Source organism: Callorhinchus milii, unplaced genomic scaffold, assembly GCF_018977255.1.
Source record: "Callorhinchus milii isolate IMCB2004 unplaced genomic scaffold, IMCB_Cmil_1.0 Scaffold21, whole genome shotgun sequence".
Lineage (NCBI taxonomy): Eukaryota > Metazoa > Chordata > Chondrichthyes > Chimaeriformes > Callorhinchidae > Callorhinchus > Callorhinchus milii.
The window spans coordinates 1,807,986-1,833,690 of record NW_024704762.1 but is presented as its reverse complement, the minus strand read 5'-3'; the positions used below and the strand labels follow the sequence as shown (position 1 = coordinate 1,833,690).

General features: G+C 44.9%; 1 protein-coding gene across 6 annotated transcripts in view; it reads left to right on the top strand.

The window, feature by feature from the left end:
• Positions 1 to 25,705, top strand: part of matk (megakaryocyte-associated tyrosine kinase) — a 36,645-nt gene continuing 10,940 nt past the window's right edge. For 3 of the 6 annotated variants that reach the window (XM_007907990.2, XM_007907986.2, XM_007907991.1), the window contains exons 1-8: positions 9,261 to 9,290; positions 11,365 to 11,555; positions 13,514 to 13,627; positions 15,615 to 15,730; positions 16,820 to 17,039; positions 20,078 to 20,171; positions 21,686 to 21,751; positions 24,807 to 24,906. In XM_007907990.2, the coding sequence (XP_007906181.1) occupies positions 11,547 to 11,555; positions 13,514 to 13,627; positions 15,615 to 15,730; positions 16,820 to 17,039; positions 20,078 to 20,171; positions 21,686 to 21,751; positions 24,807 to 24,906 (719 nt within the window). In that variant the 5' untranslated portion in view covers positions 9,261 to 9,290; positions 11,365 to 11,546. Of the gene's footprint in view, positions 100 to 9,260; positions 9,291 to 11,364; positions 11,556 to 13,513; positions 13,628 to 15,614; positions 15,731 to 16,819; positions 17,040 to 20,077; positions 20,172 to 21,685; positions 21,752 to 24,806; positions 24,907 to 25,705 lie in introns of those variants that run through there. The other 3 variants (XM_007907989.2, XM_007907988.2, XM_007907987.2) reach the window with 3 other exon arrangements.

Genomic DNA, 25,705 nt, shown 5'->3' with positions numbered 1-25,705 from the left:
AAATCCCTGAATGAACAGCCTAGTCTTGTTCCACACCTCAACGAGAAAACGTTCTCAATACAGAATCCTCTGTTCTTTCTGTAAGTCCTCAGAGACTGAGTGAGTAGAATACCTTTTAACATAAAGATCTGATCTCTGTTATCCCCTCTCCTTGTTGGCTGTTGTTCTATTCCTGCTTTAGTTCTGTCTGTAGTGTGTGTAAAATAATTTCTTATTGGCTCTGTTGTCCACTCTTGTCCGTCTCATATGGAAACACCACGTCTATAACGTAATGTCTGAGGTGGGAAAGTTCCCCAGCGTTTCGCCCACAAAATGCACAGTCACTCCACTTTAAAGTATATTCTGTGAAGCGCTTTGAGAAGTCTTAATGCCGTGCGATAAGGTGTGATATCAAATGCAAGAATTATTATTATAGAGTAAGCTCTCACAGTTAAATCCAGTGAATAGGAATCCCTTTCTCTCTCTCTAGCCTATGCTGTATTGAGCACATTTTAAATTGGAAGTTCAAAATGTATTAATTAGTTGACCCTTGTGTTCAATTTGTATGCTGCCCCCCCTCCCCCCTTAAATTTTTCCCTTCCTGAAGACAATCCCTCGCTAGGGGCTAGGCTACAGTTTTACGAGCAGCAGCACCCTCTAATACATCGTCCCCCTCTAATACATCATCCCCCACAACTGTCCATTATCCATGTGTGAACCTAAAGAGAGAGTGTTGCTGAGGGAGAACAGCCAAGCCTGACCCTCTACTCTTTCAATGTCAACCTTCACTTTACAGTGGGGATAATTGGACAACAACAACAAATTACATTTGTAAAGCGCCTTTCACATCAGGAGGATGTCCCAAAGCAGTGATCAGGAATGAGATCCTTGGTTTTTATTTTCCCTTCCCTAAATCCAGGGTCACTGAGCCAAATTGTAGCCCTACTGTGGCTCCAGCTAAGATCGGATAACTCAGCACAGAGGAGAAATTGAAGCTGGAATCTTTGTGAGTCAGTTTTACACCAGCCATTTACCAACTGGCGGCTACTTAGGGAGCTTCATATGTCTGTAGTATTTGATATACAGTGTTTATTAAAGCAGAAAATGCATAAATTTGCATTATTTTAATGAACATCATTGGAATAGGCAGGTTTACGAAAGACAAATGTTGCTGCTATGCTCACGTATAGCAATGTCACTGATGATAATATCTAAGTTCACAAGCCATGGGCGAAAAGCTCTTGTTCCCCTTTTCTCTGGTGTCAGCATGACGGTCAGCCCTGAAACTGGCAATCTGAGAATAAAGTGCTAAATCAAATGCAAGGATTATAAATAATAGGCATTGAATTACAAAATCAGAAGTCCTTATCTCTAGCTGTTGAGTTTCAGCTGTATTCCTGTATCGTTGGTTTTCTTCTCTTTTACTCTCTGATGTTGCTGGAATCATTGGAACAGTTGAGGTGGAGTGTCTGGAGTCACAGAGCGAGGGAAAGTGAAAATGTTTTGTAGCCTGCCAAATTACCAGGATGGTAGAAGCCGGACTAAATGGACCTTGGTCTTTTTTTTAATCGAGCAACAACAACAACAAGATTTCATTTATAGAGCGCCTTTCACGTCGGGAGGATGTCCCAAGGCGCTGGACAGTTGGGTCGGGACCCGAACAGGGGGAAATGGTCAGGGTGAGGGAAGGGAGGGAGCGAGGAGGTGGCAGACAGTCGAGAGGGGAGCTGAAGGCACGGTCGAAGAGAAAGGTCTTGAGACCGACCTTGAAGGAGGAAAGGGAGGAAGCGGCGAAGGCACTGGTGGATGGAGTTCCAGAGCCTCGGGGCTGAGAGGCTGAAGGCCCGACCACCGATGGTAGGACGATTAGGGCGGGGGATGTTGAGCAGACTGGAGCCAGAGGAACGGAGGGTACGGGCAGGTAGTAGGTCGGAGAGGTAGGAGGGAGCGAGGCCGTGAATGGCCTTGTAGGTGAGGATGAGGAACTTGAATTCGATCCTCTGGGGGATCCAGTGGAGCCAGTGGAGGCGAACGAAGGTGGGAGTGATGTGGTCGCGACGCCTGGTGCGGGACAGTACACGAGCAATTCCTATTCCTGTGTACTCGCTCTCGCTCTCACCAGCTCGGACTAAACACACAGGATGACCAATTCTGACTGAACAAAGTATAGCTTAACTATACCTCTTTTATCATTGGCCTTTTTTTAACATCAAGATGGATGGTCCCATGTGAATCTGCACGTCCTCACCCACCAGATAGTTATTTACAGGCTAGGACTATCCTCGGGTACAGTGCTCATGAGCTGATTCTGATTAAACAACAGCAGGACATTACAACCAACAAGAGAGCTGCACTGCAATAAACACATTTCTTTACTTGTGAACCAATTTAACTCCTCAAGGCAAACATACAGGCAATTTCCCCATAACATTTTAACTGAAGTTATACCAACGACCACGTAACATACAATATGCTTAAACATAAATTTTACAATTCAGCTGATTCTGATTAAGCTCAGTGTCTTAACAAGTCATTTCAATACTGACGAGGAAGCATGAGCAACCTTCACCTCATCAAAACAAGCAATTTAAAATCAAGATTGTCATTCCTCGGGTTAACTAACAAACATAAATACGCGTGCCTATCCAAACTAAAATAATATTTTAAGCAATAATATATTTCTGATTCGAACAGAGAGAAGCACAGAACTGCTAATTCTGTTAATACCCACATCAACCTGAACACACACAGTCTAAGGCTTAGACTCTACAATGCAGTTATGGGGGTTGTTCCATTGTTGGAGATGCTGTTAAACAAGGATGAGACATTAAACAAGGTCCCATCTGCCTGTTAAAGACGGGAAGGGAGTTTCTCCCTGTATCCTGGCCGACAATCCTCCAAATATCCAAATAAAATTGGTAATTTGTTTTACAGCTGGTTGTGGGACATTGCTGTGTGCAAATGATGCTGCCTGCCATGTTTACCTACAAAATACGCAGTCACACCACTTCATAGTAAAATAAGGCAGAGCGCTTTGGGACATCCTCCCAACGTGAAAGGCACAATACCAAATGCAAGAATTATATTATGATCAAAAAGTGAACTATGAACTCATTGGAAAGGAGAAGTAGTTTTGAAGCTTTGCTGAGATGCTAGCTAGGGAGAAGAAAGGGTAATGAAAATCCAAAGAGGAACTTTGAAATCGAGATTATTCAAAGGCATAAAAACCAGTAAATTGCCTCCAGTGAATCGACAATCAGCATGTCTAAGCAGTTAAATATAGAAATTGCAAGGTTTGCTTCAGTTAAGAGAGACTCGTGCAGCTATATTTTCAAGAAAATGAAATTGAAAGAGAAAGACACAATGCAGATTTTTGTTTCTGCCTCTGATCCACATCGATGAGGCTATAATGTGGAACAGGTTCCCAAGGGAGACGGTGGAAGTAAAATTAGATTTATGCTAGGATATAATACCTCGGGATATAACATATAGTTTCATAGAATTATACAGTACAGAAGGAGGCCATTTGGCCCATCGCGTCTGGTGCTGGCTCTTTGAAAAGAGCTTCAAAATCAATCCCATTCCCCGCTCTCTTCCCATAGCCCTTGTCCTCCTCGAATGATTATCTACTTCTCTCTTAAAAGTTGTTATCGAATCGGCTTCCACCACCCTTTCAGGGAATGCATTTCAGATCTGAACAACTTGCTGTGTGAAAAATTTTCTCCTCACCTCCTCTTTGTTTTTACAACTATTTTAAATCAGTGTCCTCAGGTTACCGACTCACCCGCCAGTGGAAATTATATAATCCTGGTAAATCTCCTTTGCACCCTCTCCAATGCTTTGACATCCTTCCTAAAGTGTGGTGTCCAGAACTGAACGCAGTCTATAGCTGAGGCCTCACCAGTGTTTTATAAAGGTTCATCATAACTTCCCGACTTTTGTATTCTATGCCCCTATTTATAAAGCCTTGTATCCCATATGCTTTTTTAACTATCTGCCTGTCCTGCCATCTTCAAACATTTACTTATATGACCCCCAGGTCTCTCTGTTCCTTCACCCCCTTTAAGATTGTACCATCAGCGTATATTGTCGCTCCTCATTCTTCCTCACAAAATGCATCACTTCGCATTTCTCCACATTAAACTTCATCTGCCATGTGTCTGCCCATGTTACCAGTCTGTCTATGCCCTCTTGCCGTCTACTACTATCCTCCTCACTGTTTACCTCTTTTCCTAACTTAGTATCATCTGCAAACTTGGAAATTGTCCTCCCTATACCCAAGTCCAGGTCATTTATATAGATCATAAACAGCAGTGGCCCCAATACTGATCCCTGGGGGACACCACTGCACTTCCCTTCAGTCAGAAAAACAACCGTTCACCACCACTCTCTGCTCTCTGTCTCCCAGTTCTGTATCCGCTGCCACTGTCCCTTTAATACCGTGGGCTTCTATTTTGCTGACAAGTCTCTTATGTGGCATTTTATCAAACGCCTTTTGAAAATCCATATAAACTACATCAACTGCACCACCTTCATCCACCCTCTCCGTTACTTCATCAAAAAACTCATCAGGTTTGTTAAACATAATTGTCTTTAACAAATCCGTGTTGGCTGTCCTTTATTAACCCATATTTTTCTAAGTGACAATTTATTTTGTCCCGGATTATAGTCTCTAGAAGAATTTCCCCACTACTGACGTTAGGCTGACTGGCCTGTAGTTCCCGGGTTTATCCTTCTGCCCCTTTTTATACAGGGAAGTAACATTTGCAACCCTCCAGTGCTCTGGCACCACCCCAGTATCCAAAGAGGTTTGAAAGATTGTGGCCAGAGCCTCTGTTATTTCCACCCTTACTTCCCCTCAGTAACCTAGGATGCATCCCGTCCAGACCGGGTGACTTATCTACCTTGAGCACCGATAATCATTTTAGTACCTCCTCGGTTTATTCTTATCTTATTAATGTTCCTACCCTCTCCTCCGATACTGTGGTATTGGCTGCATCCTCTTCTTTGTGAAGACAGACGCAAAGTCCTCATTCCCCATGCCCTCTGCCTCCAGATTTCCTCTTTGGTCCCGAATTCGACCCACCATACCTTTGATTAACATTTTATTTTTATACGCTTAGAAATACTTTGAGGGTTCCCTTTTATGTTACCGACTAATCTTTTCTCATTCAATCTCTTTTCCCCTCTTATTTCCTTTTTTCAGTTCGCCTCTGTACTTTCTATATTCTATTTGATTATCTTCCGTATTTTGCACCTGACATTTATCATAAGTCTCCTTTTTATGTTTTATTAATCAACAACAACAACAAGATTCCATTTATTGAGCGCCTTTCACGTCGGGAGGACGTCCCAAGGCGCTGTACAGTTGGGTCAGGACCCGAGCAAGGAGGAAATGGTCAGGGTGAGGGGAGGGAAGGGAGGGAGCGAGCAGGGGGTAGAGAGTCGAGAGGGGAGCTGAAGGCACGGTCAAAGAGAAAGGTCTTGAGACCGGCCTTGAAGGAGGAAAGGGAGGAGGCGGCGAAGGCACTGGGGGATGGAGTTTCAGATCCAATTTCCTTATTCATCCAGGGAGTTTTGGATGCCCTACCTTTCTCCTTTGTGGGAATGTATTCGTTCTGTCCCTGAACTATCTCCTCCTTAAAGGCTTCCCATTGCTTGTTAGCTGTTTTACCTGCCATTCTTTCCAGTCCACCTTGGCTTAGATCCCTTTTTAAATCATTAGCCCTGGTGGAAAATTTGGGGGCACAACATTTATGTGCGACTACCAGGATGGTGGAAGGCAAACTGGATGGACCTTGGTCTTCTTTTGCCCAGCAAATTCTTGTTCTGATTAGAATGTTCTGATTAGAATGTAATGCTGTAATGCCTAGAATAGCACTTTCCATTCCCCCGTCCTGTAGCCTCTCTGAGGAGGTTGACAATTTGGTGCCTAATTCAGGGCGGTTTTGTGCTACACCCACTGGGGACTGATGTGAGACTAGAGGTTCAGGCTTGGCTGTTCTACGTCAACACTCTCTCTTTAGCCTTGGGATGATGGCCAATTGGAGGAATGATGAGGGCACTGGTGCTCATGAAACTAGCCCAGCCAAGCAAATATCGAGGGGGTGGGGGGGGAGAGAATAACAAATTGAACACAAAGGTTAACAAATAAATAAATTGTGAAATTAAACACAAGGGGTTACGAGTTAATAAATGGTAAATTGGGACTGTCCACTGATGACCTCAGTTAGATTCAAATAGTGTTGTCTTGTCCTTGACATGATTAGGTCGTCCGGATCCTAAGTCTGGTACCCTGTAAAACTGCGTTCCACCAGTTTAATTATATCTCTCAGTATCCTGAGGTTTCCTGCCCAGGAACCTTATTCATTTCCTACTGTTATCAGCCATAGCAGGCAACTTGATCCTCAATGCACTGAACCCCAGCCCAGACCTGGTGATGTGATGCTTCATCGGTGATCCGATGTTGCCACAAGCAAATCTTGCTGCTTGAGGCAATATGGTTAAAAAGATAGTGCCAGCCAAGCAGTACTGACCATAAATTGCATTAGAAATCTCATTGCTCCTTTACTGTCTCTGTTGGTGAAAGCAGTGTGTAGTATTTAGCCACACAGTAATACTGAGAGGTCCCAGGTTTGTCCGTTCTCTGGCCAGTGGCAGCCAGCTTGGTGCTGAGGGAGCTTTGATTAATCTAAGCATTCCTGGACCAGGAGTTTGGGGAGGATGGCCCCATCACTGTCCAACGCCCCCCCCACCACCCACCCACCCAATTGCAAGTGTGAGATTGGGGTCAGTTGATCTCCCTTGCTGGCTTACCCTGCCAACACTCACTGTCCCGTATAAAGAACAGTGACGCAACAACAACAACAACAACAACAAGATTCCATTTATAAAGCGCCTTTCACGTCAGGAGGAAGTCCCAAGGCGCTGCACAGTTGGGTCATGACCCGAGCAGGGGGGAAATGGTCAGGGTGGGGGGAGGGGGGAAATGGTCAGGGTAAGGGGAGGGAAGGGAGGGAGCGAGGAGGGGGAAGAGGAGGGGGAGACGCAGGCGAGGTACTGCAGGGGCCTGTGGAACAGTTTCCAGCACAAGTCAGTACCTCCAGGAGAGGAGAATAGTGGAGGAGAGGTGACTGAAATACACTTGTGCCTGGGTCTGGAAGATTCCTGTGGTCAAACAAGTGGGATCAAAGGAACAACAACAACAGTTTACATTTATAGAGCACCTTTCACCTCGGGAGGATGTCTCAAAGCGCTTCACACAGCTGACTGGACACCTGAGCTTGGTGGGGGGGAGGCAAGTGGCCAACAGCACAGTCGAAAAGATAGCTCTTAAGGTGGGCTTTAAAGATGGAAGTGAGAGAGGAGGAGGGAAGACTCTGTGATCGAGTTCCAGAGAGTGGGGGCAGCTGTTGGTAGGACGGGTCAGGCGGGGTCAAGAAGAAGGCTGTTAGCTGAGCGGAGGCAGTGGCTGGGGTGGTAAGGTGGCAGGAGGTTCCAGAGGTAAGGTTATGGAGGGATTTGAACATGAGGAAGAAGATCTTGAATTCGATCCACTGGGGGATAGGGAGTCAGTAGAGCTGACCAAAAATATGGAGCCTGGAACATGAGCTGCAGAGTGTACAGAGGAGCTGGGAGGTCCGGTGAGCAGAGGGGCTGGAATAATTGAAGGTGGCTTGTGATGAAGGTGTGGACAAGGGTCTCGGCAGCCGGGAGAGAAAGTGACGTAGCCAAGCGATGTGGCAGAGATAAAGTAAAGCTGAGCAAGTGAGGCTCGGGGAAGCTGTTGTGTGAGTCCAAGTTAGTAAAAATACATACGTACATCCACCTTGATTGGCTTACAGACAGGCAAGTGACTGCTGCTTAAACTCTGCACCTCCAACTGGTGGAAACAAACGTTCAATGGGAAGGAACTGTTTGTGGTGCACTGCTGCATGCAAACTGGCTGCCACATTCTCCTACAGTCACAACATTTCACAGTAAAACCCTGGGACGTGCTTTGAGATCATTACAACGCAATAATAATATACAATAATAATATAATAATAATCCTTGCATTTGATATGGCGCCTTATCACATCTTCGAGACATCAAAGCGCTTCACAGAATATACTATCTAGTGAATTGACTATATTTTGTGGGCGAAACGCGGCAGCCAATTGCGCACAGCAGCGTCCCACAAACAGTCGTGGATTGAGCGACCAATTTATTACTTTTTTTTGGAAGGAATTATTGCCCCCAGAAAAGCGATCTTGACAATCAACTAATAACTGGGTTCTTACTTACTGCTCAGTAAACACTAACTAAGTGGAGTAAGGAAACTTGCCCAACATTTCGCTCTGCCCGGGAATCGAACCCAGGTCTCTCGTGAGGTGAGTGCTCTAACCACTGAGCTACAGGACTCCACCAGCCCTACTATCATATTATAAAGATTCAACGTGGGAAACTCCTGCTGTGAGAGATCCGGAATATCAACTGAAAAACATTTGTAGCGTTTACAGTCGAGTGGCTTAAACTATCTCATACAGAGACTCGTGGCTAGAGAGGGGATTGGTTTGTGTATGTGCGTATACAGTCAGTGCTGTACTTCCTGTTGCAGTGATGAGTGCAAGGTTGAGCACTGACTATCATGTGAGGACGCTGACGACAAGGCAAAGTCCTCCTTGGATAGTGTAAGTGCCATGTGCTTATTTTGTTAACTTCTAAAAAGACGAGCGAAAGAGATTCAGAGCTGAGCAGAACTCGGTGCACGTTAAGCAACAGCAGAAGAAAGCTAAATCACAAGTTGGCTGGTTAAATTTACTAGAGCTGTGTGTGGCTGTGAAAGGAACTTCTAAATATTTCTTCTATCTCAAAGAATTGAGGTTAACACAAAGAATTAACTCGGAGCCCAGCTTAGAGCAGAGGTAATGAAATCTAAGGGCTGTTGGCCTTATATTTCGTAATTAAAAGTGAAATATTTTGGCAAGACTATTCTCAATTGTCGTTCAAAACATGCTGGATACAGCAAAGAATGTCTCGTGGATAGAGGAGTATTAGGCTATACAAACCAGAACGTTGCACATTCTGAGTCTGTTCTGAATTTCACCTGGAGCAATGGACGGACAATCTGAAGGAAGATTTATTTTGTTTCTAATCCATGCTGTAGCTGACGTGGGAGTGTGGACGGACAGTGTGGAGGGAACTTTACTCTAACTCTTGGTTGTTCAGTAATTAGAGCACACACCTCGCAAGTGAGAGATGTGGGTTCGATTCCTGTCAGGGCGAAACGTTGGACAAGTTTCCTCACTCTACACGCCTCTGTTTACGCAGTAAGTCAGAACCACCCCCACCTCTCCGACCTCCTAACCCCCTACCACCCTATTTGCTCTCCGCTCAGCGGGCTCTGGCCTGCTTCACGTCCCCCGCCTCGCTCTATCGGCAGGCACTCTGCACTCACGCTCTGGAACTCCATCCTGCAGTTCCTCCTTCTCGCCCCCTCCCTCGCCACCTTCAAGACCTACCTCAAGACCCTCCTCTTCGACCCTGCTTTCGATCTCCCTGACCTGCCTCCACCCCCTGCCCTCCACCATCCCCCTCAGCTTGGGTCCGTAACTGTCTGTCCAGCGCCTTGGGATATCCCTCCCGACTTGAAAGGTGCTATAGAAATGTAATTTTTTGTTGTTGTTAGTCGATTGACAGATCGCTTTTCCAGGCTTAATAATACCTTAAAAAAAATTGGTCCCTTCAATCCACGACTGTTTGTGGGGACGCTGCTGTGCGTAATTAGCTGCCGCTTTTCTCCCACAAATATACAGTCAATTCACTTTACAGTATATTCTGTGAACGCTTTGAGACGTCTCGAAGAAGTGATAAGGCGCTGTATCAAATGCAAGGGTTATTATTATTGTTATTTATTATATATAACTCTAGCCTGTGGTGTCCTGACCAGGGAATGTGGACGGACAGTGTAGAGGGAGCTTTACTCTGTATCTAACCCGTATCTGTAGCTGATCTGTGGTTCTGCCGCGGGGAGCCTGAAAGTGTTTCTTTTCCCTTATCATCAGGAGTACAAACACAAACAGGAATCACAGAAATGTTTAAAAAAAACACTTCCAGTGGGTTTGCTGGTATTGTAGTAGGCAATAAAGTCGATTCACTTGATAATATATTCTGTGAAACACTTATCATGTCGTTGAAAAGTCTCAAAGTATCAAATGCAAGGATTATTATTATATTATTATCTGGGGGATTGTCGGCCAAGACAGTGGGAGAGAGAAACTCTCTTGCTAGTACCAGTAAACAGGCAGACTGGGTCTCGTCTTATTTGAAGGACAGCACTCCAACAATACAGCGCTTTCCCCCAGCACTGCATTGGAGTGTCAGCTTAGACTGTGAGTTCAAATTCCCGTCATGAGGGCTTGAATCCACAACCTTGTGACTCAGAGACAAGAGGGCCTCCAACTGAGCTGACACATCAATCCCACTGAGCTGTGAGCTGTTGTGTTGCACTTACAATGCTGGGCTGTACTTTCTATATGAAGCTAAATTGCTTCTAAATTGAGGCTGGTTCTGACTACTGGGTATGAGATATTTCACTGGGTATGAGGCAGGAAAGGTTTTGTTATCTGAGGTGACTGGTATGTAATCTACACAGTCATGTTTTCCCCCCAAATAATAAATACTATAATAAGGTTTGCTAATTTGCACTATAGTCTGAGCATTCCACCACTTCCTCTGCTTTAGAGGTTGATTTGCAGCATTCAGACTGACTGGGGAGAAAATGATCAACAATCATTTATAATAACAATAATAACTTGCGTTGATAGCGTCTTATCACATCGTTGAGATGTCTCAAAGCATATATTGTAAAATGGAGTGACTGTGTAGTTTGTGAGCAAAATGCTGGAGCCACTTGTGCAAACCAGTGACTATGTTTTGTGGGCGAAACGCAGCAGCCAATTGGTTTCGCTGTGTGAAAACCAATTGGTTTTGTGCACAGCAGCATCCCACAAATACTTGTGGATTGAAGTGACCAATTTATTATTGTTCTTTTTCTTGAGGGATTATTATCAGGTGTCACTTATACAGCATCTTTCACATCTCAACGTGCTTTACAGAGACTGAGCGAGATCAATCAGTGTGCATTGGGAGAGGGAAGTGAGCTCCTTCGTCTTCTCACTGCTCATTGCTCAGTGCTGTCTCTGAAGTGTTCTGAGATCTTCATCCTATTTGAAAGGAATGCGAGTTGTTCTGATATAATCTGTATGAGTTTGAAAATTTGGACTTTTTGAACTTTAGTGGCAAAAATATTTCACCATGAAATGTGATCTCCTGTCAGACGTATCCCAGGCATTGCTATTTTGAAGAATGTAATGGATGCTTGTCTTGAATGTTTGTGTTGAGGTTTGAGAACACGTTTTGAAATTCAGCATCCTCCATAGCCTGTAACAGTCACAGTCCACGGAAACGTACAGCCACGTCAGCCTAGCATGTCTGATTGCAACACTGCTGGATAAAGAAGTGCTTCCACAAGCTTCGTCGTCTACTCTTCAGTGCTCTAAGAGAGAGCATTTCACGAAAAGCTGATGGCAGCGGTGAGTTCAACAATGCACAGACCTTAGTTGTGTTACATCTGTTAAATAAGCAGTCTTCTATAGTAATGACAGGCCGGAGAGTGGATTTTAAACACAGAACACTTCAACAGGACATTACTCATCAACAATAACAATAACATGCATTTATATAGAGCCCTTAATGTGGAGTAGCGCCCTAGAGCGCTTGACAGTGGCGGAGTCTGACCTCCAAGCCAGGGGACGAGGGAGGTGACAGTAAGCACAATCAAAAAGAAGAAAGGTCTTTAGCTGGGATTTGAAAGTTGCGAGGGAGGGGGCAAGGCGGAGGGATTGAGGGAGAGAGTTCCAGAGTTTCGGGGCAGAGTGGCTGAAGGCATGGTCCCCGATGGTGGAGCGGAGAGGACGAGGGAGGTTGGAGCCAACTGAGTGGAGGCAGTGGGTAGGGGAGTGGGGGAATGGCGAGTAAGCAAATTGGAGAGTTAGGGAGGTGCGAGGGCATAAAGGGATTTGAAAACAAGTGAGAGGATCTTGAAATCGATTCTCGTAATCATGAGAAGTTTGGATGAAGAAGACACTTTGGATCATTTGGCATCATTCTTCCAGAATGTTTCTTAAATGAATCCAGTGTCCTTGTCACCGTTCTGGTAACGTTTGACCATTTAATATCATCTCCTGGTGTCTGCTGTGATTCTGTGAGCCTCTTGATCTGCGTTCTCACTGAGGTAATTTTCACAACTTTCCTTTAATGTTAGAACCATAGAAATTCTCAGCACAGAAGGAGGCCATCTGGCCCATCGTACCAGCATTGTCTTTCTGAAAGAGCTCTGTGTTTAGTCCCATTGCCTTGCCTCTTGCCCATCCCTGCCCGTATCCAAATGTCAGCCTGGCTCAGTTGGTAGCACTCTTGCCTCTTGAGTCACCTCATGTTGGAACTTTGAGCTCAGAGTCGAGGCTGACGATGGAGTATAGAGCTGAGGAAGTGCTGTATTGCCAGACTTCCTTCAGGTGAGACATTCAAATGAGCCACCTAAACCATGGCTGGCTGTTTAGCTGGACGTTAAAGATCCCATGGCACTACTGGTGAAGAAAATGGAGTTTCTCCCAGTACCCTAGCCAACAATCCTCCAACTAAAATCGGTCATTTACTTTATGGCTCTTCGTGGGATATCGCTGTGGACAAATTAACTGGTGCGTTCACTCACCTACAACAACAAAATTACATGTATATAGCCCCTTTCACATTGGGAGGACATCCCAAGGTACTGGATAGTCAGTGTTTTGGACCTGAGTTGGGGTCGGAATCAGGGAGGGTGGAGGGCAGGTGGGGATGATCAAAGGCACGGTCAAAGAGGAGGGTCTTGAAGGAGCAAGGGAGGGGGTGAGGCGGGGGGACTGCGGCATGGAGTTCCAGAGGGTGGGGGCAGAGTGGCTGAAGACCCGACCTACATATACACAGGTCACGACACTTTACCAAAAAATCTCTTGCAAAATGTTTTTGACATATTTTCAGTGTTACTCCACACCTGTAACTCAGTGGTTAGAGCACTCGCCTTATAAGCGAGACACCTGGGTTTAGTTCCAGGCAGAGCGAAACCTTGGGCAAGTTTCCTTACTCCACACACAGCCTAATAATAATCCCTCCAAAAACAAAAAACAATAATAAATTGGTCATTTTAAATCCACAACTGTTTGTGGGACATTGCTGTGCGCAATTGGCTGTCATGTTTTGCCCACAAATATACGGTCAATTCACTTTAGAGTCTATTCTGTGAAGCGCTTTGAGACTTCAAGAACACGTGAATCAGGGAGGGTGGAGGGCAGGTGGGGATGATCAAAGGCACGGTCAAAGAGGAGGGTCTTGAAGGAGCAAGGGAGGGGGTGAGGCGGGGGGACTGCCAAATGCAATGATTATTATTATAGGCGCAGTATATGTAAGGAATCGTTTACAATTATTTTTATTGCTTCTTGTGTTCGTGCAGAAAGGCTGGGGGCCTGGCACACAATGCGTGGCCAAATGTGATCACAAGACGTCCAAGAAAAATGAGCTGCCGTTTCACAAAGGTGATCTCCTGACTATCACGGAAATTGTGAATGTGAGTATCTAAAAGGCAGTTTGTTACAGAGCAATTCATTTCCTTCTGTCTCACTTCCTCTTGAACAAGATTCCTTTGAACATGTCCTTTCACAAGACACAACATGAGAAGCTTGCCCCAGCTATCAGCTCTGTGCAGACGAAACCTCTTGTCACTCCCATTGTTAGCTGTATTTTTCTGCTATAATAATGTCGAACAAAAAGCCTCCGACCTTCTCCCCTCCTCTCCCCATGATTCAGTAAAAGCCATTGATCATTCTGGACCTCAGGTTCAGCTGTGGGAGGTTGACTCATGTAACCTCAATGACCCTGGGCTAGAGCATGGTCACATCAGCCACATTTTCTACCACTGATCACTATCAAGTGACAACCAAAGTGCACGATCACTGAATGTCTGTGAATATAGGTGATGACCGGGTCAGGCTTGGCTGGGACGCCTTCCTGTAGCCTAGTGGTTGGAAAATTAGCCTCGCAAGCGAGAGGACCTGGGTTCGATTCCCAGGTGGGGAAAAACCTCATGCAAGTTTCCTTGCTCCACAAGCCTCTGTTTACCTAGGAGAGTACGAAACAGGTTATTATAATGTTAATATTTGTTCAAATAATCCCATCAAAAAAAAATTTGGTCACTCAATCCACCACTGGGACGCTGCTGTGCGCAATTAGCTGCCTTTTTGCCCACAAAATACACAGTCAATCCACTTTATAGTGTATTCGGTGAAGCGCTTTGAGATGTCTCGAGACGATAAGACGCTACATCAAATGCAAGGATTATAATTATAATTATTATTATTATCTCTGCCATCCCCTGTGGTTTAACAGTCTGACACTACTCACTGTCCCAGTTTGCAGATTAAGAAAAGTCAACAACAATAACAATTTGCATTTATATAGCGCCCTTCACACCAGACAACATTTTGTCACTTGGACGAGCGAAGTTGGTGGGTGGGGGAGAAGGAGAGTGACTGGTGCCCCAGCATGAGTCAGCGCTGTCAGGAAAGGAAGGACAAACAGAAGGCAGATTATCTTCTGTTACAAAGCCAAACTAAGCAGCTGATACATTCTGACATATGTAGGTTGCTGAGACTTGAATAAATATTGAGGAAAAGTGATATTAAAGGGGCACGGAGAGAGACCAAGGGAATGGAATTGTATCCGACAGTGACACGTTTTGAGCCATTTTGACGTGAACAGCACTATATAAATGCGAGGTCTATCTAGAATAAATGGCCCCAGGGGAGAGCGAGCACATGTTCAAGCACAGTGGGGGAACAACAATAAATTGAATCGATCAGAAAATCATAGAATTTTGAGGCACAGGAGGAGGCCATTTGGCCCATCGTGCCCGTGCCGGCTCTTTGAAAGAGCTACCAACTTGTCCCACTCCCCCGCTCTTCCCCATAGCCCTGCAAACGTATCCTTTTTAAGTACATGTCCAATTCCCTTTTGAAAACTATTATCAAATCTGCTTCCACCACCCTTTCCAGACTGTAAAAAACTCTCTGGGTAAAAAAANTGTTTCCTTGTATCCCTTTTGCTAATTATCTTCAATCTATGTGCCCTGGTTACTGAACCACCTGCCAGAGGGAACAGTTTCTCCATCAAAAAACTCCTCATAATTTTGAACACCTCTATTAAATTTATGTTGGGCTTTTCGCGTTGGGAGGTCGTCCCAAAGAGCAAGGGAAATGGGATGAGAGGACTTCAATGGGGAGTGAGCACCAGCAGCATAGAAACAAAAGGAAAAAAGGAGGGGAATGGGATTGGAGAGCTCCAGTCAGGGAGTGATAGCACTGTATATGTTGTAAATTTCCTGTTTCTCTGGTCACGGTAAACACATTGATCACAAAATTCCGATTTCACATTGCGTGTGAAAGTTGTGTTGCTGATATTGTACATGTCGAGGTGTGATGTGTGGCCAGATATTCCTCAAACCTGTAACATACTGTGCTGACTGTGCACATCAGAGCTGTATTTTCCTGTGTAACTAGGAGAAAGGCGTGTACAAAGCTAAACACAATAAGACTGGTGAGGAAGGGCTGATAGCCAGGAATAACGTGCGGGAACGAGAGGCCATCAGAGTCGATCCCCACATCAGTCTCATGCCGTGAGTATCTTATTTGTTAATAAAACACTTCCCAATTTTCCTTCTCCTGCAAACCTGCAAATTGTCGAATGTCGAACCACCAACAAGTGAGCCGGGTCTTCTTGGAGCTGAATTGGCTCCAAGGTGACATACTTGACAACAGAATGTCAGAATCAAGCCAACCTCCCTGGCAGTCTCGGCAGTCCGGTTCCTGAGCCACGCAGGTTCACAGTATTCCAAGCCACTGCTGATGATTGTTCAACCCGTCTGGCTCATCGGCAGGATTTGGAAGGGCAGACTAGTCACTGGGGCCAAGACATCATCCCACTCAGCTGCTGTTAACTGTAAACCAAAGCGCTAAAGGGGTAGGATGGTCCTAGATGGACAAGCAGCAGGGAAGCTTGCCAGACAGCGCTCTAAATGGCAAGCTATACGGTTTTAGCTGGTTAGACTCCAGCGGTTATCCCAACACCCACTCTGGGGTCATCAAGTCTTGGTTCTTGCCAATTTGTGCCTAATACAGCTCCAGAATTAGGTAAGCAGGATGTGTCCCTCCTTGGGAAGAGGGTACATTCCATTCCAACAATCTATGTTTGAGATTTCCACGGGTCGATGGGATGCATGGAACTCTCACATGATGATAGGTTTCCGCATGTGTCAGACTCCCCCAAAAATGCTTCTCCTTTTCTGAAGGAGCTGACCTCTATTGGGTGATGGTTTCCTCACCATCTTCTGTGACCTCACACAGGTCGGGACGGGACAATAGCAAAGTGCTATTGTCTTCACCCGATATCAGACATCGCCCCTTTCACAGAGGTGCTAACTGGACAATGGTGTCTGAGTGTGAGGAACACTCAACAAGCACTTCATAGGGAAGCAGGTGCTTAAGGCAATTGGACATGTTGGTTGGTAATCTCCGGATTACTACCCAATCCACTTGCAAATTGGCATAAGGATAAGCAGATCAGAATGTTTCCCATGCATTCATGTAGGAATGTGAGTGGGAATAGAGGGGTTTCCATTTCATGGGACACTGGTACCCGTATTGGGACAGTCAGGGACTTTACGGCAGGTCGGAGATAACTGTGTCTCTGTATCTTTGATCATCAGATGGTTCCATGGGAAGATCTCGGGCGAGGATGCAGTGCAGCAGCTGCAGCCCCAGGAGGATGGGCTGTTCCTGGTGCGCGAGTCTATTCGCCACCCCGGAGACTACGTGCTGTGTGTCAGTTCCCACTCCGGCATCAACCACTATCGTGTCATTTACAAGGACAACAAGCTGACCATCGATGAGAACGATTACTTCTACAACCTCATCGAACTCATCGAGGTGAAGTGGCCATTTCCTGGCTGTGCCGTGGCGTTGGGCGGTTTTGGCTCGCAAAGGGAAGCGGACGCTTCCTGAGCCAAAGGAGTTCTTGCTTGCTTATGTCCAGAGGCCACACTGTCTCTTGACCCCAACAAAACAGCAAATGAGGATGTCCCAAGGCGCTGGATAGTCAGGAAGACGTCCCAAGGTGCTGGACAGTTAAGGATTCGCACCCGAGCTGGGGGTTGGGATCAGAAGAGGTGGAGGGCAGGGAGGGTGGGGTAAGGAGGGTGACCGAAGGCATGGTTGAAGAGGAGGGTCTTGAGTATGCATTAACAGGAGACTACAGATATGGGAGGAAGAAATGGAAATTTGTTGGTTGATTTGTCAGCCTGAGAAGGGACTTGATGCTCCTTCCTCATCCTGGCTCAGTTGCTATGACTCTCGCCTCTGAGTCAGAAGGTTGTGGGCTCAAGCCCCACATGGGGACTGTGAACTCCTATAATGTATAATCATTTCAGTGCAGTGCCGAGAAGTTAAACCAAGACCCTTTCTACACGTTCAGTTGGCTGATAAAGATCCCATGGCAGAGAAGGGAGAAGGAGTTTCTCCCGATGTCCTGGCCAACAAACCGGACAAATAAAATGAGTCACTCAATTTATCGCTGTTTGTAGGACATTGCTGTGCGCAAATTAGCTGCCAAGTTCACCTACAAAAATACACCGTCTCTAAAGTTTTCAGTGTATCTTGTGATATATCAAATGTAAGGATTATTTATTATATTCTAATTGCTTCCCCTCGGAAAAAATCTAAATTTATTCAAATATATCACCCCCTCCCCCTTGTATGGAAAATTAAGAGACAGGAAATTTAAACATGAATTTGAGCTGCTTTAACACCTCTTGCAGGTGGAAACTATTGTTCTGCAAACAGCAGAAAAGGGAAGTGTTTTCATGCAAAATTTCATTAACCCCACAAGTAATTGGGGAAGTTTCAAAATAACTGAAACTTAATGTGCAGCAAGAAGGAGGGAGGTGGAAATCAGAGAAAAATGTTTATATCTTTTTATAGCTGATGAAGCTGCCTCGCTGTACTGACAGTATTATAATAATAATAATCCTTGCATTTGATATCACGTCGTCAAGACATCTCAAAGCGCTTCACAGAATATATTGTAAAGTGCATTGGGACGTCCTCCTAACCGGAAAGACAACTTCATCGAACTCATAGAGGTGAATTTCTTGTCGTTGTTGTTGGATTGACTGTATATTTTGTGGGCGAAACGCGGCAGCCAATTGCGCAGAGCAGTGTCCCACAGTCGTGGATTGAGTGACCAATTGTTTGGGTGGGAAAATATAGGGGAGAGGAGAGTGGTGGGAAGGAGGAGAATGGGAAGGGGGAAAGGAAGAGAAGGGAGAGGAGATGAAGATGTTTGAGGGCATAAGACACAGTAGAGAGAGGAGAGAGGGAGGGTGATGAGAGAAATGGGAGGGAGGGAAGGAGGGAGCAGAGGTATCAGAACAATCACAATTGAGTTTAACTACCAGTTACAGCTAATAATAATAATGATCCTTGTATTTGATACAGCGCCTTATCACAACTTCGAGACTTCTCAAAGTGCTTCACAGAATACTGTAAAGTGAATTGACTGTATGTTTGGGAGCGAAACGCTATAGAATAGCTTCTATTTATCTTTGTTTATATGTTTATAACTTTGCAACAACTGTAGTTTCCATTCATCACCCTGCAGTTGGTCAGATATTTCCACCTGAGCGACCAAAATAACCCTGCGTAAAATTATGCTTCTGTATTTAGAGCCTTACTGATAATTGAATGTGAGTCAATTACAATTCGGCCTCAAACACCCTATTCCGCTATTCCTTATCTCCCTGACTTCTTTTGCAAAACTTCCCCAAATTTCCTCATAGAGAGAACTGACCAAGCCTGATACCCTCCACTGACCCACAGGCTCAGTTACCAATGCTAATCACACATTTTACAACAACTAGAATAATAACTTGCATTTATATAGCACTCCTCACACCAGGTAGTGTCCCAGAACACTTGTAAGAAGATACCAAAAACCGATCCTGGCATTAAACAGGTTGATAAAGGCATCAGAAAGTTCTTATCAGAGATCTCTTTCCGTACGGATTTTTCTGACTCAATCCGTAAAACTCTCACCTCTGATTCTGAGGAATTGGGGTCAAATACCATGTTGGGATTTTGAGCTCACGCTGTGGGCTGAGACTCCACTAAAGTGCTGGGGGGAGCTGCGTTATCAGAGGTGCTGTCCTTTGGATGAGATGTTAAATGTTAAACCAAGGTTTTTCCTGGCCGTCCCTTTTCAGGTGACATTAAAGATCGCGCAGTGCTTCCCGATGAAAAGAGAAGGGAGTTTCTCTCTCCTGGAGTCCTAGTTGACAATCCCCCAGATAAAACTGGCTGGAACTTCAACTTCATGGCTGCTTTTGGGACATTGATGTGTGCAAAGTAGCTGCAAAATACCCAGTCATTGCACTTCAATAACATCCCATTAAGCAATTTGAAACGTCTTGATGACTTATGTGAAAGACGCTGTATCAAATGCACAGATTATTAGGTTGAGTGATTTAACAGACTCAGTGACCCTGACCGTTGAGAAAAACTGTTCTAGGGGTGAAAACATTGTGTCTAATTTGCGGTGCTGCTTAACAGATGTGCTGAGTTTGCTGATCTGCAGTCAGGGTGAACAACTGGTGTCATGGCCAACTGAGTTGGAGAGGAAATTGACAACAACAACAATCATAATAATCATTGCATTTGATACAGCGCCTTATCACGTCTTCAAGACGTCTGAAAGCGCTTCACAGAATGTACTGTAAATTGAATTGACTGTATATTTTGTGGGCAAAATGCGGCAGCCAATTGCATACAGCAGCGTCCCACAAACAGTAATGGATTGAGGGCGAAACAAAGCGCATAGCAGTGCTATGTAAACAAGCTGCTCAGCCCTCACAAACCTCCGCAAAGCCATTGTCTTTACAGTAAAGAACTCTCTTCTCTTCCCATCTCTTTAGCATTACAGGAAAGATGCATTTGGACTCGTCACCAGGCTGTCGAAGCCCAAACATAAGGAAGGAGCAAAGTCAGCCACCGAGGAGCTCTCAAAAGGTAAAGGCACAAACTCAAGATGGGCAACAGCTGTGCTCTTCACATAAAGTATTGTAAAGTGAATTGACTGTATTTTGTGGGTGAAACGCGATAACTAATTGTGCACAGCAGCGTCCCACAAACAGTCATTTGTGCATGAATGCCACGTGGATGCGCACATGGTAGGACTCTCACCTCTCAAGCTCCATGATGTGCTCAGGGTCTGGGCTGACACTCCTGGCCAGAGTGTGCGTTGGGGTAACTGCTCAAGTCTAACCAGCTAAAGCCACGTAGCTTGCCATTGATATTGAAAGCTTTCCTGCTGCATTTAATTCAATTTAACTTACATTTATTGGGATGCACAACTCAGTGTTTCACAACAGAAAGGTGTTGCCACATCAAATCTATTTTGAAACATCCCATTTTTCACCTTATTAGTTTCACTTTGAGCTGATAGTGAGACCAATTTGCATATTTCTATTAGTATATTTCCTTTCCGTGAAGCATTGTCCTTGGCCAATTCTCCAGTAAATGTTGAAAGTTTTCCAGGAACCACATAATGATGTGGTATTCATGTTTTGATATGTTACTGTGTGTTGAAACCAGCAATATGGTGTCAGCCCGGCTCAGTCATTGGCACTTTTGTCTCTGAGTCAGAAGATTGTGAGTTCATGATGGGACCTTCAGCTCCCAGTTCAAGCTGATGCTCCAATGCATTATCAGAGGTGCCATCAATGCCATCATAAAGATCCCATTCGAAAAGAGAACCATGTCCTGGCCAACGATTCCCCAGATATAATTGAAATTTGCTTAATTTACCTCAAGGTTATTTGTGGGACACTGTTGTATGCAAATTGACCGCTGCATTTGCCTACAAGTACTGTATAATGTCATTCCAAATGATACCTACTCTCTGTGAAGCAGTTTGAGATGGTTCAGTATTTCATTTGCTGTAAAAAAAATACAACATTATTATTCTTATTTATTATTGTCATTTTTGTCATTATTATCAGTATTTTGTTTATTATAATCATTGTTTATCATATTATTAGCATTATTATAGTCCTGCAGCTTAGTGATTAGAGCACTTGCCTCGCAAGCGAGAAGACCTGGGTTTGATACCTAGGCGGATGAAACCTTGGGCAAGTTTCCTTACTCCACACGCTTTTGTTTACCTAGAAGTAAGTAGGAAACTGGTTGTTAGTCGATGGCAGATCGCTTATTCGGGAGTAATAATGCCTTCAAAAATAAAAAATAAAATAATAATAAATTTGGTCACTCAATCCACGACTGTTTGTGGGACACTGCTGTTCGCAATTGGCTGCCGCATTTTGCCTACAAATATACAATCAATTCACTTTAGAGTATATTCTGTATATGCTTTGAGGCATCTCAACAACATGATAAGGCGCTGAATCAAAATGCAAGGATTATTATTATTACTTCCATTATTATTGCTAATATTATTAATTGTTGTTGTTGTCACTGTGTTGCTGGCTATATCCTCAGTTCCTCTTGTTCCCATTTGCTTGCAGCTGGCTGGCTGCTCAGTATGGAGAGGCTGACGTTGGGAGACAAGGTTGGTGAAGGGGAGTTTGGGGGTGAGTATTGCTTATGCGGCCCACGGACATTTCTCAAATAGAACATCTGGCCCTCAGCAGCCCCCCCCCCACCCTCATGCCTGCTGATTCTGGGGACCAGTTCCCTCTGTGACTTTGCCTGAACACACAGGTCTTTTTTAGGACAGCCATGATGAGTCCCTCTGCCTCGCCTCCCTCCCTCACCTCCTTCAAGACCTGTCTCAAGACCTTCCTCTTTTACTGTGCCTTCGATCATCCTTTGACCAAATTATACATTTGTTGGCGAATGAGGCAGCCAATTTGTGCAGTGATGTGTCCCACAAACAGCGTCATACGGACTTTCCAAGGTGGGGAGGAGGTAGGATGAAGGTACCTTCATAGCACTTAGCTTTGCTTTACTAACAGGATATTAGAAGGGACTTTTGATCAACAATCATTTTAAAGTAAGAATAGATTGGACAGGAAATGGAGTGTCACAAACACACTGTGGCGTCTTCTAATGTTATCGGTAACCACCTTGGTCTGACTGATCAAAGTCATTTGCAAAAGCTACAAGGAGATAAGAGCATGGATGGCTGCTGAGCCAGACAGATTTGCAGTACTTTAGGGCACTGCTGATGACAGATAAATGCTTCTGGAGTCTGGGGGAAGGTGGGGGGCATCACAATCAAGCCTGAACCTGTCCTTACCCCAACCTCTACACTGGGTACCTTCCAGCACGGGAACTCTGGAGATTGTTGGCCAGGACACCTAGAGATACTCCCTTCTCTTTCTTGAATAGCTCCATGGGAGCTTTAACGTCCATCCACACAGGCAACGACACCTGGTTTAACATTGTGTCCCATGAGAATGCAGTGTTCCCACCCCCATCACCTCCCTCACTCCCCCACCTCCCCAGCACTGCGCTGAGAGTGCCAGCACAGACTATGTTACTCAGTGATACTGGATTTTGAACTCACATAGTGTGAGTTGACACGCACGACTTTTCTGTGGACGTTTAACCCACAACTTGTTGACACGGAGGCGAGAGCGCTACAGCCTGAGATAGGCTGACACCTGACAAGCCAATGCAGTATCGCAAATGGAAAATATTGTTTTCAGTATCAAGCCAAGTTGATTACCAGCGCCTGCTGAGCCAAAATACTTCTTCACACTCTACTTTTTTAGACTCGCCGCATAGGTTTCAAGCAGAGTCTTGTAAAACACAACATAACCATACGCTGCTCGATGGCTGCAGGTGATAGTTAAGGCCATTGTTAAAGCTATTGTAACACGTCGATGTCAGATCAAGAGAAGGACATCACAACATTACAGTAATATATAATAATAATAATACTTGTATTAGGCTCTAAATAAATAAAATAAATAGTAATAATTTGGTCACTCAATCCAAGGCTGTTTGTGGGACGCTGCTGTGCGCAATTGGCTGCCTGGTTTCGCCCACAAAATATACAGTCAAGTCACTCTATGGTATATTCTGTGCTTTAGGATGTCTCAAACATGTGATAAAGCACAATATCAAATGCAATTATTATTATATCCTTAAGATGCCCCAAAACGCTTCACAAAATATATTGCAAAGTGTAGTGACTTTGTATTTTGTGGACAGATGAGTTAGACCTCTCACATTCTAACCACCCCCAATCTCATCCTGGAGAATCAGTTCCCTCTGGGACTTCATCTGAACACACAGGCTTTTTTTGTGACAGCCGTTATGAACCCCTTCATTTCACCCACTCCACTGTCTCCTTTAAGGTCTCAAGACCTTCCTCTTTGACCGTGCCTTCGGTCATCTTCCCACCTCCACCCACCTTTGCCCTCCACCATTCTCTGATCCAAACCTCCAGCTGGGCTGCAAACCTTTCACTGACCAGTGCCTGGAGATGACCTCCCTTATATGGATATTATATAAATGCAACTTGTTGTTGTTATCACAGCCGAGAGATCAGGGTATCAAGGGATATGGGGCAAGGACTGGTAATTGGAGTTGAGGTGCAAATCAGCCATGATCTTATAGAATGGAACAGGCTCGAAGGGCTGACTGGCCTCCTCCTGTTTCTTTGTTTCTACGTTTCTATACTAAGCCCAACCTTACCCTTACTCTGCCGTCCACATATCACAATACAATTTTATTTGGGAGATTGTTGGCCAGGACACCAGGAGAGAGAAGCTCCCGTCTCTTTTCAAACAGTACCATGGGATCTCTAAACATCTCAGAGTATGACACAGGTAATTGCTGTCAAACTAAGCAGACTTTTGAACAAGGATCATTTTAAACTAAGAATAGATTGGACAGGAAAGGAGTGTTACAAACACATTTTGGCTTCTTCTGATGTTATGACGCCCACCTTGCTCTGACTGATCAAAGTAATTTACAAAATCTACAAGGAAATAGAGCGTGGGTGGCAGTCTCATTACCTGGTTTCTGAGCTAGGCTGGGCTGCAGTACTCTAGTCTACAGCAGTGCTGATGACAGACCAGCCAGCCTGGCTCATGAGCCATTGGCAGATCTTGGAGAGGCAGACTCAGATGCTAGGTTTACCCAAAGCAAAGTCCTAATGGGTAGGGTGGTCCTTGCTGGATAAGCAGTGAGAAGCTTACCAGACAATGCTTTGAATGACAAGCTCTGCAGTTTTAATAATAATAATAATCCTTGCATTTGATATCGCGCTTTTCACGACCTCTAGCCGTCACTCCCCAGATGTTTTTAGCTGGTTAAACTTTTTCAGTTTCCCATTTCACACTCCACGGTCTCCAAACCTTGTCAAACTGTGCCCTAGTAATCTCCATAATTAGGTAAAAAGGGTGCTTCCATCTGGGGAGAGTGTGCATTCCATTCTAAACACGGGAATTTCCATTTGTAGGTGGGAAGCCTGTAACTCTGTCTGGTTTGAATACTCTTAAGCGGTGCTGGGTTTCCACATGTGTCAGACACATGAGTCTTGTTCGGGTCACTTATTCAGCACCTTTCATTGTGGGATAGTGCCTTGAAGCACAGTGACGCTGTGAAGATTGTTCCTGTTGAAGAGACACTTGTGTGTGACCTCCCTGTATTGCACTTTGTGTCACTCCCCAGATGTTTTCCAGGCTGACTACATGGGGCAGAAAGTGGCCGTCAAAAATATCAAGTGCGATGTAATGGCTCAGGCCTTCCTGGAGGAGACAGCGGTTATGACGTGAGTATTTCAGTGTCAGTTACTTCAGTCACTCGCTGAGCCCTGTGTCTTTGGTCACAGCTCTTCTCGGGCAGAGTATTGTCTTGAGGCACACATTATTCTAGAAAAGTGCCACTGACCAGCCCTTGTGTTTGAATGTGCTGCTGAACCTTCCTATCCAAGCTTACACACGAAGGACAGACACTTGAAGAGCTTGTCTCGTACACAGATTCTCTCCACCAATTTCTAATCTCTCTTTATCCATTTAGCCCCCTGTTTGGAACGCCAACCTCCCCGTTAAAAATAAGGAAAGCTTCATTCATACCAGCCTGGCTCAGGCAGTAGCAACAACAACAAACGTGTATAGTGCCTTTCACGTCAGGAGGACGTTCCAAGGCGCTGAACTAGTGGTTGGGATCAGTAGGGGTGGAGGGCGAGGAAGAAGAGGAGGGTCTTGAGACGGATGGGTCTTGAAAGAGGCAAGTGAGAGGGACTGTGGGATGGAGTTCTCTTGTCTCGTCGGTCAAAAGGTTGTGGTTTGTACCATGGAGCCACCTAAGCTGGTTTCCCATTTTAAATAAAATACCCATTTCATGGAAGGCGTACCCGCTAACATCACTCACTGTAACAATACTGCACACGAGGTTACTGAGGTTGGAAGAATAAAAAGACTGACGAGGAAATTGAGAGGGGAGAGGAGCAAAGCGATCTGGTGATCCAGATTTACAGGACTTTAAAAGTAGCAGCTCACCTGGCCAAAGCCATAAAGAATGTAAATACAGTCCTGGCTTTATTATTTAATGGAACAGATTATAATAAT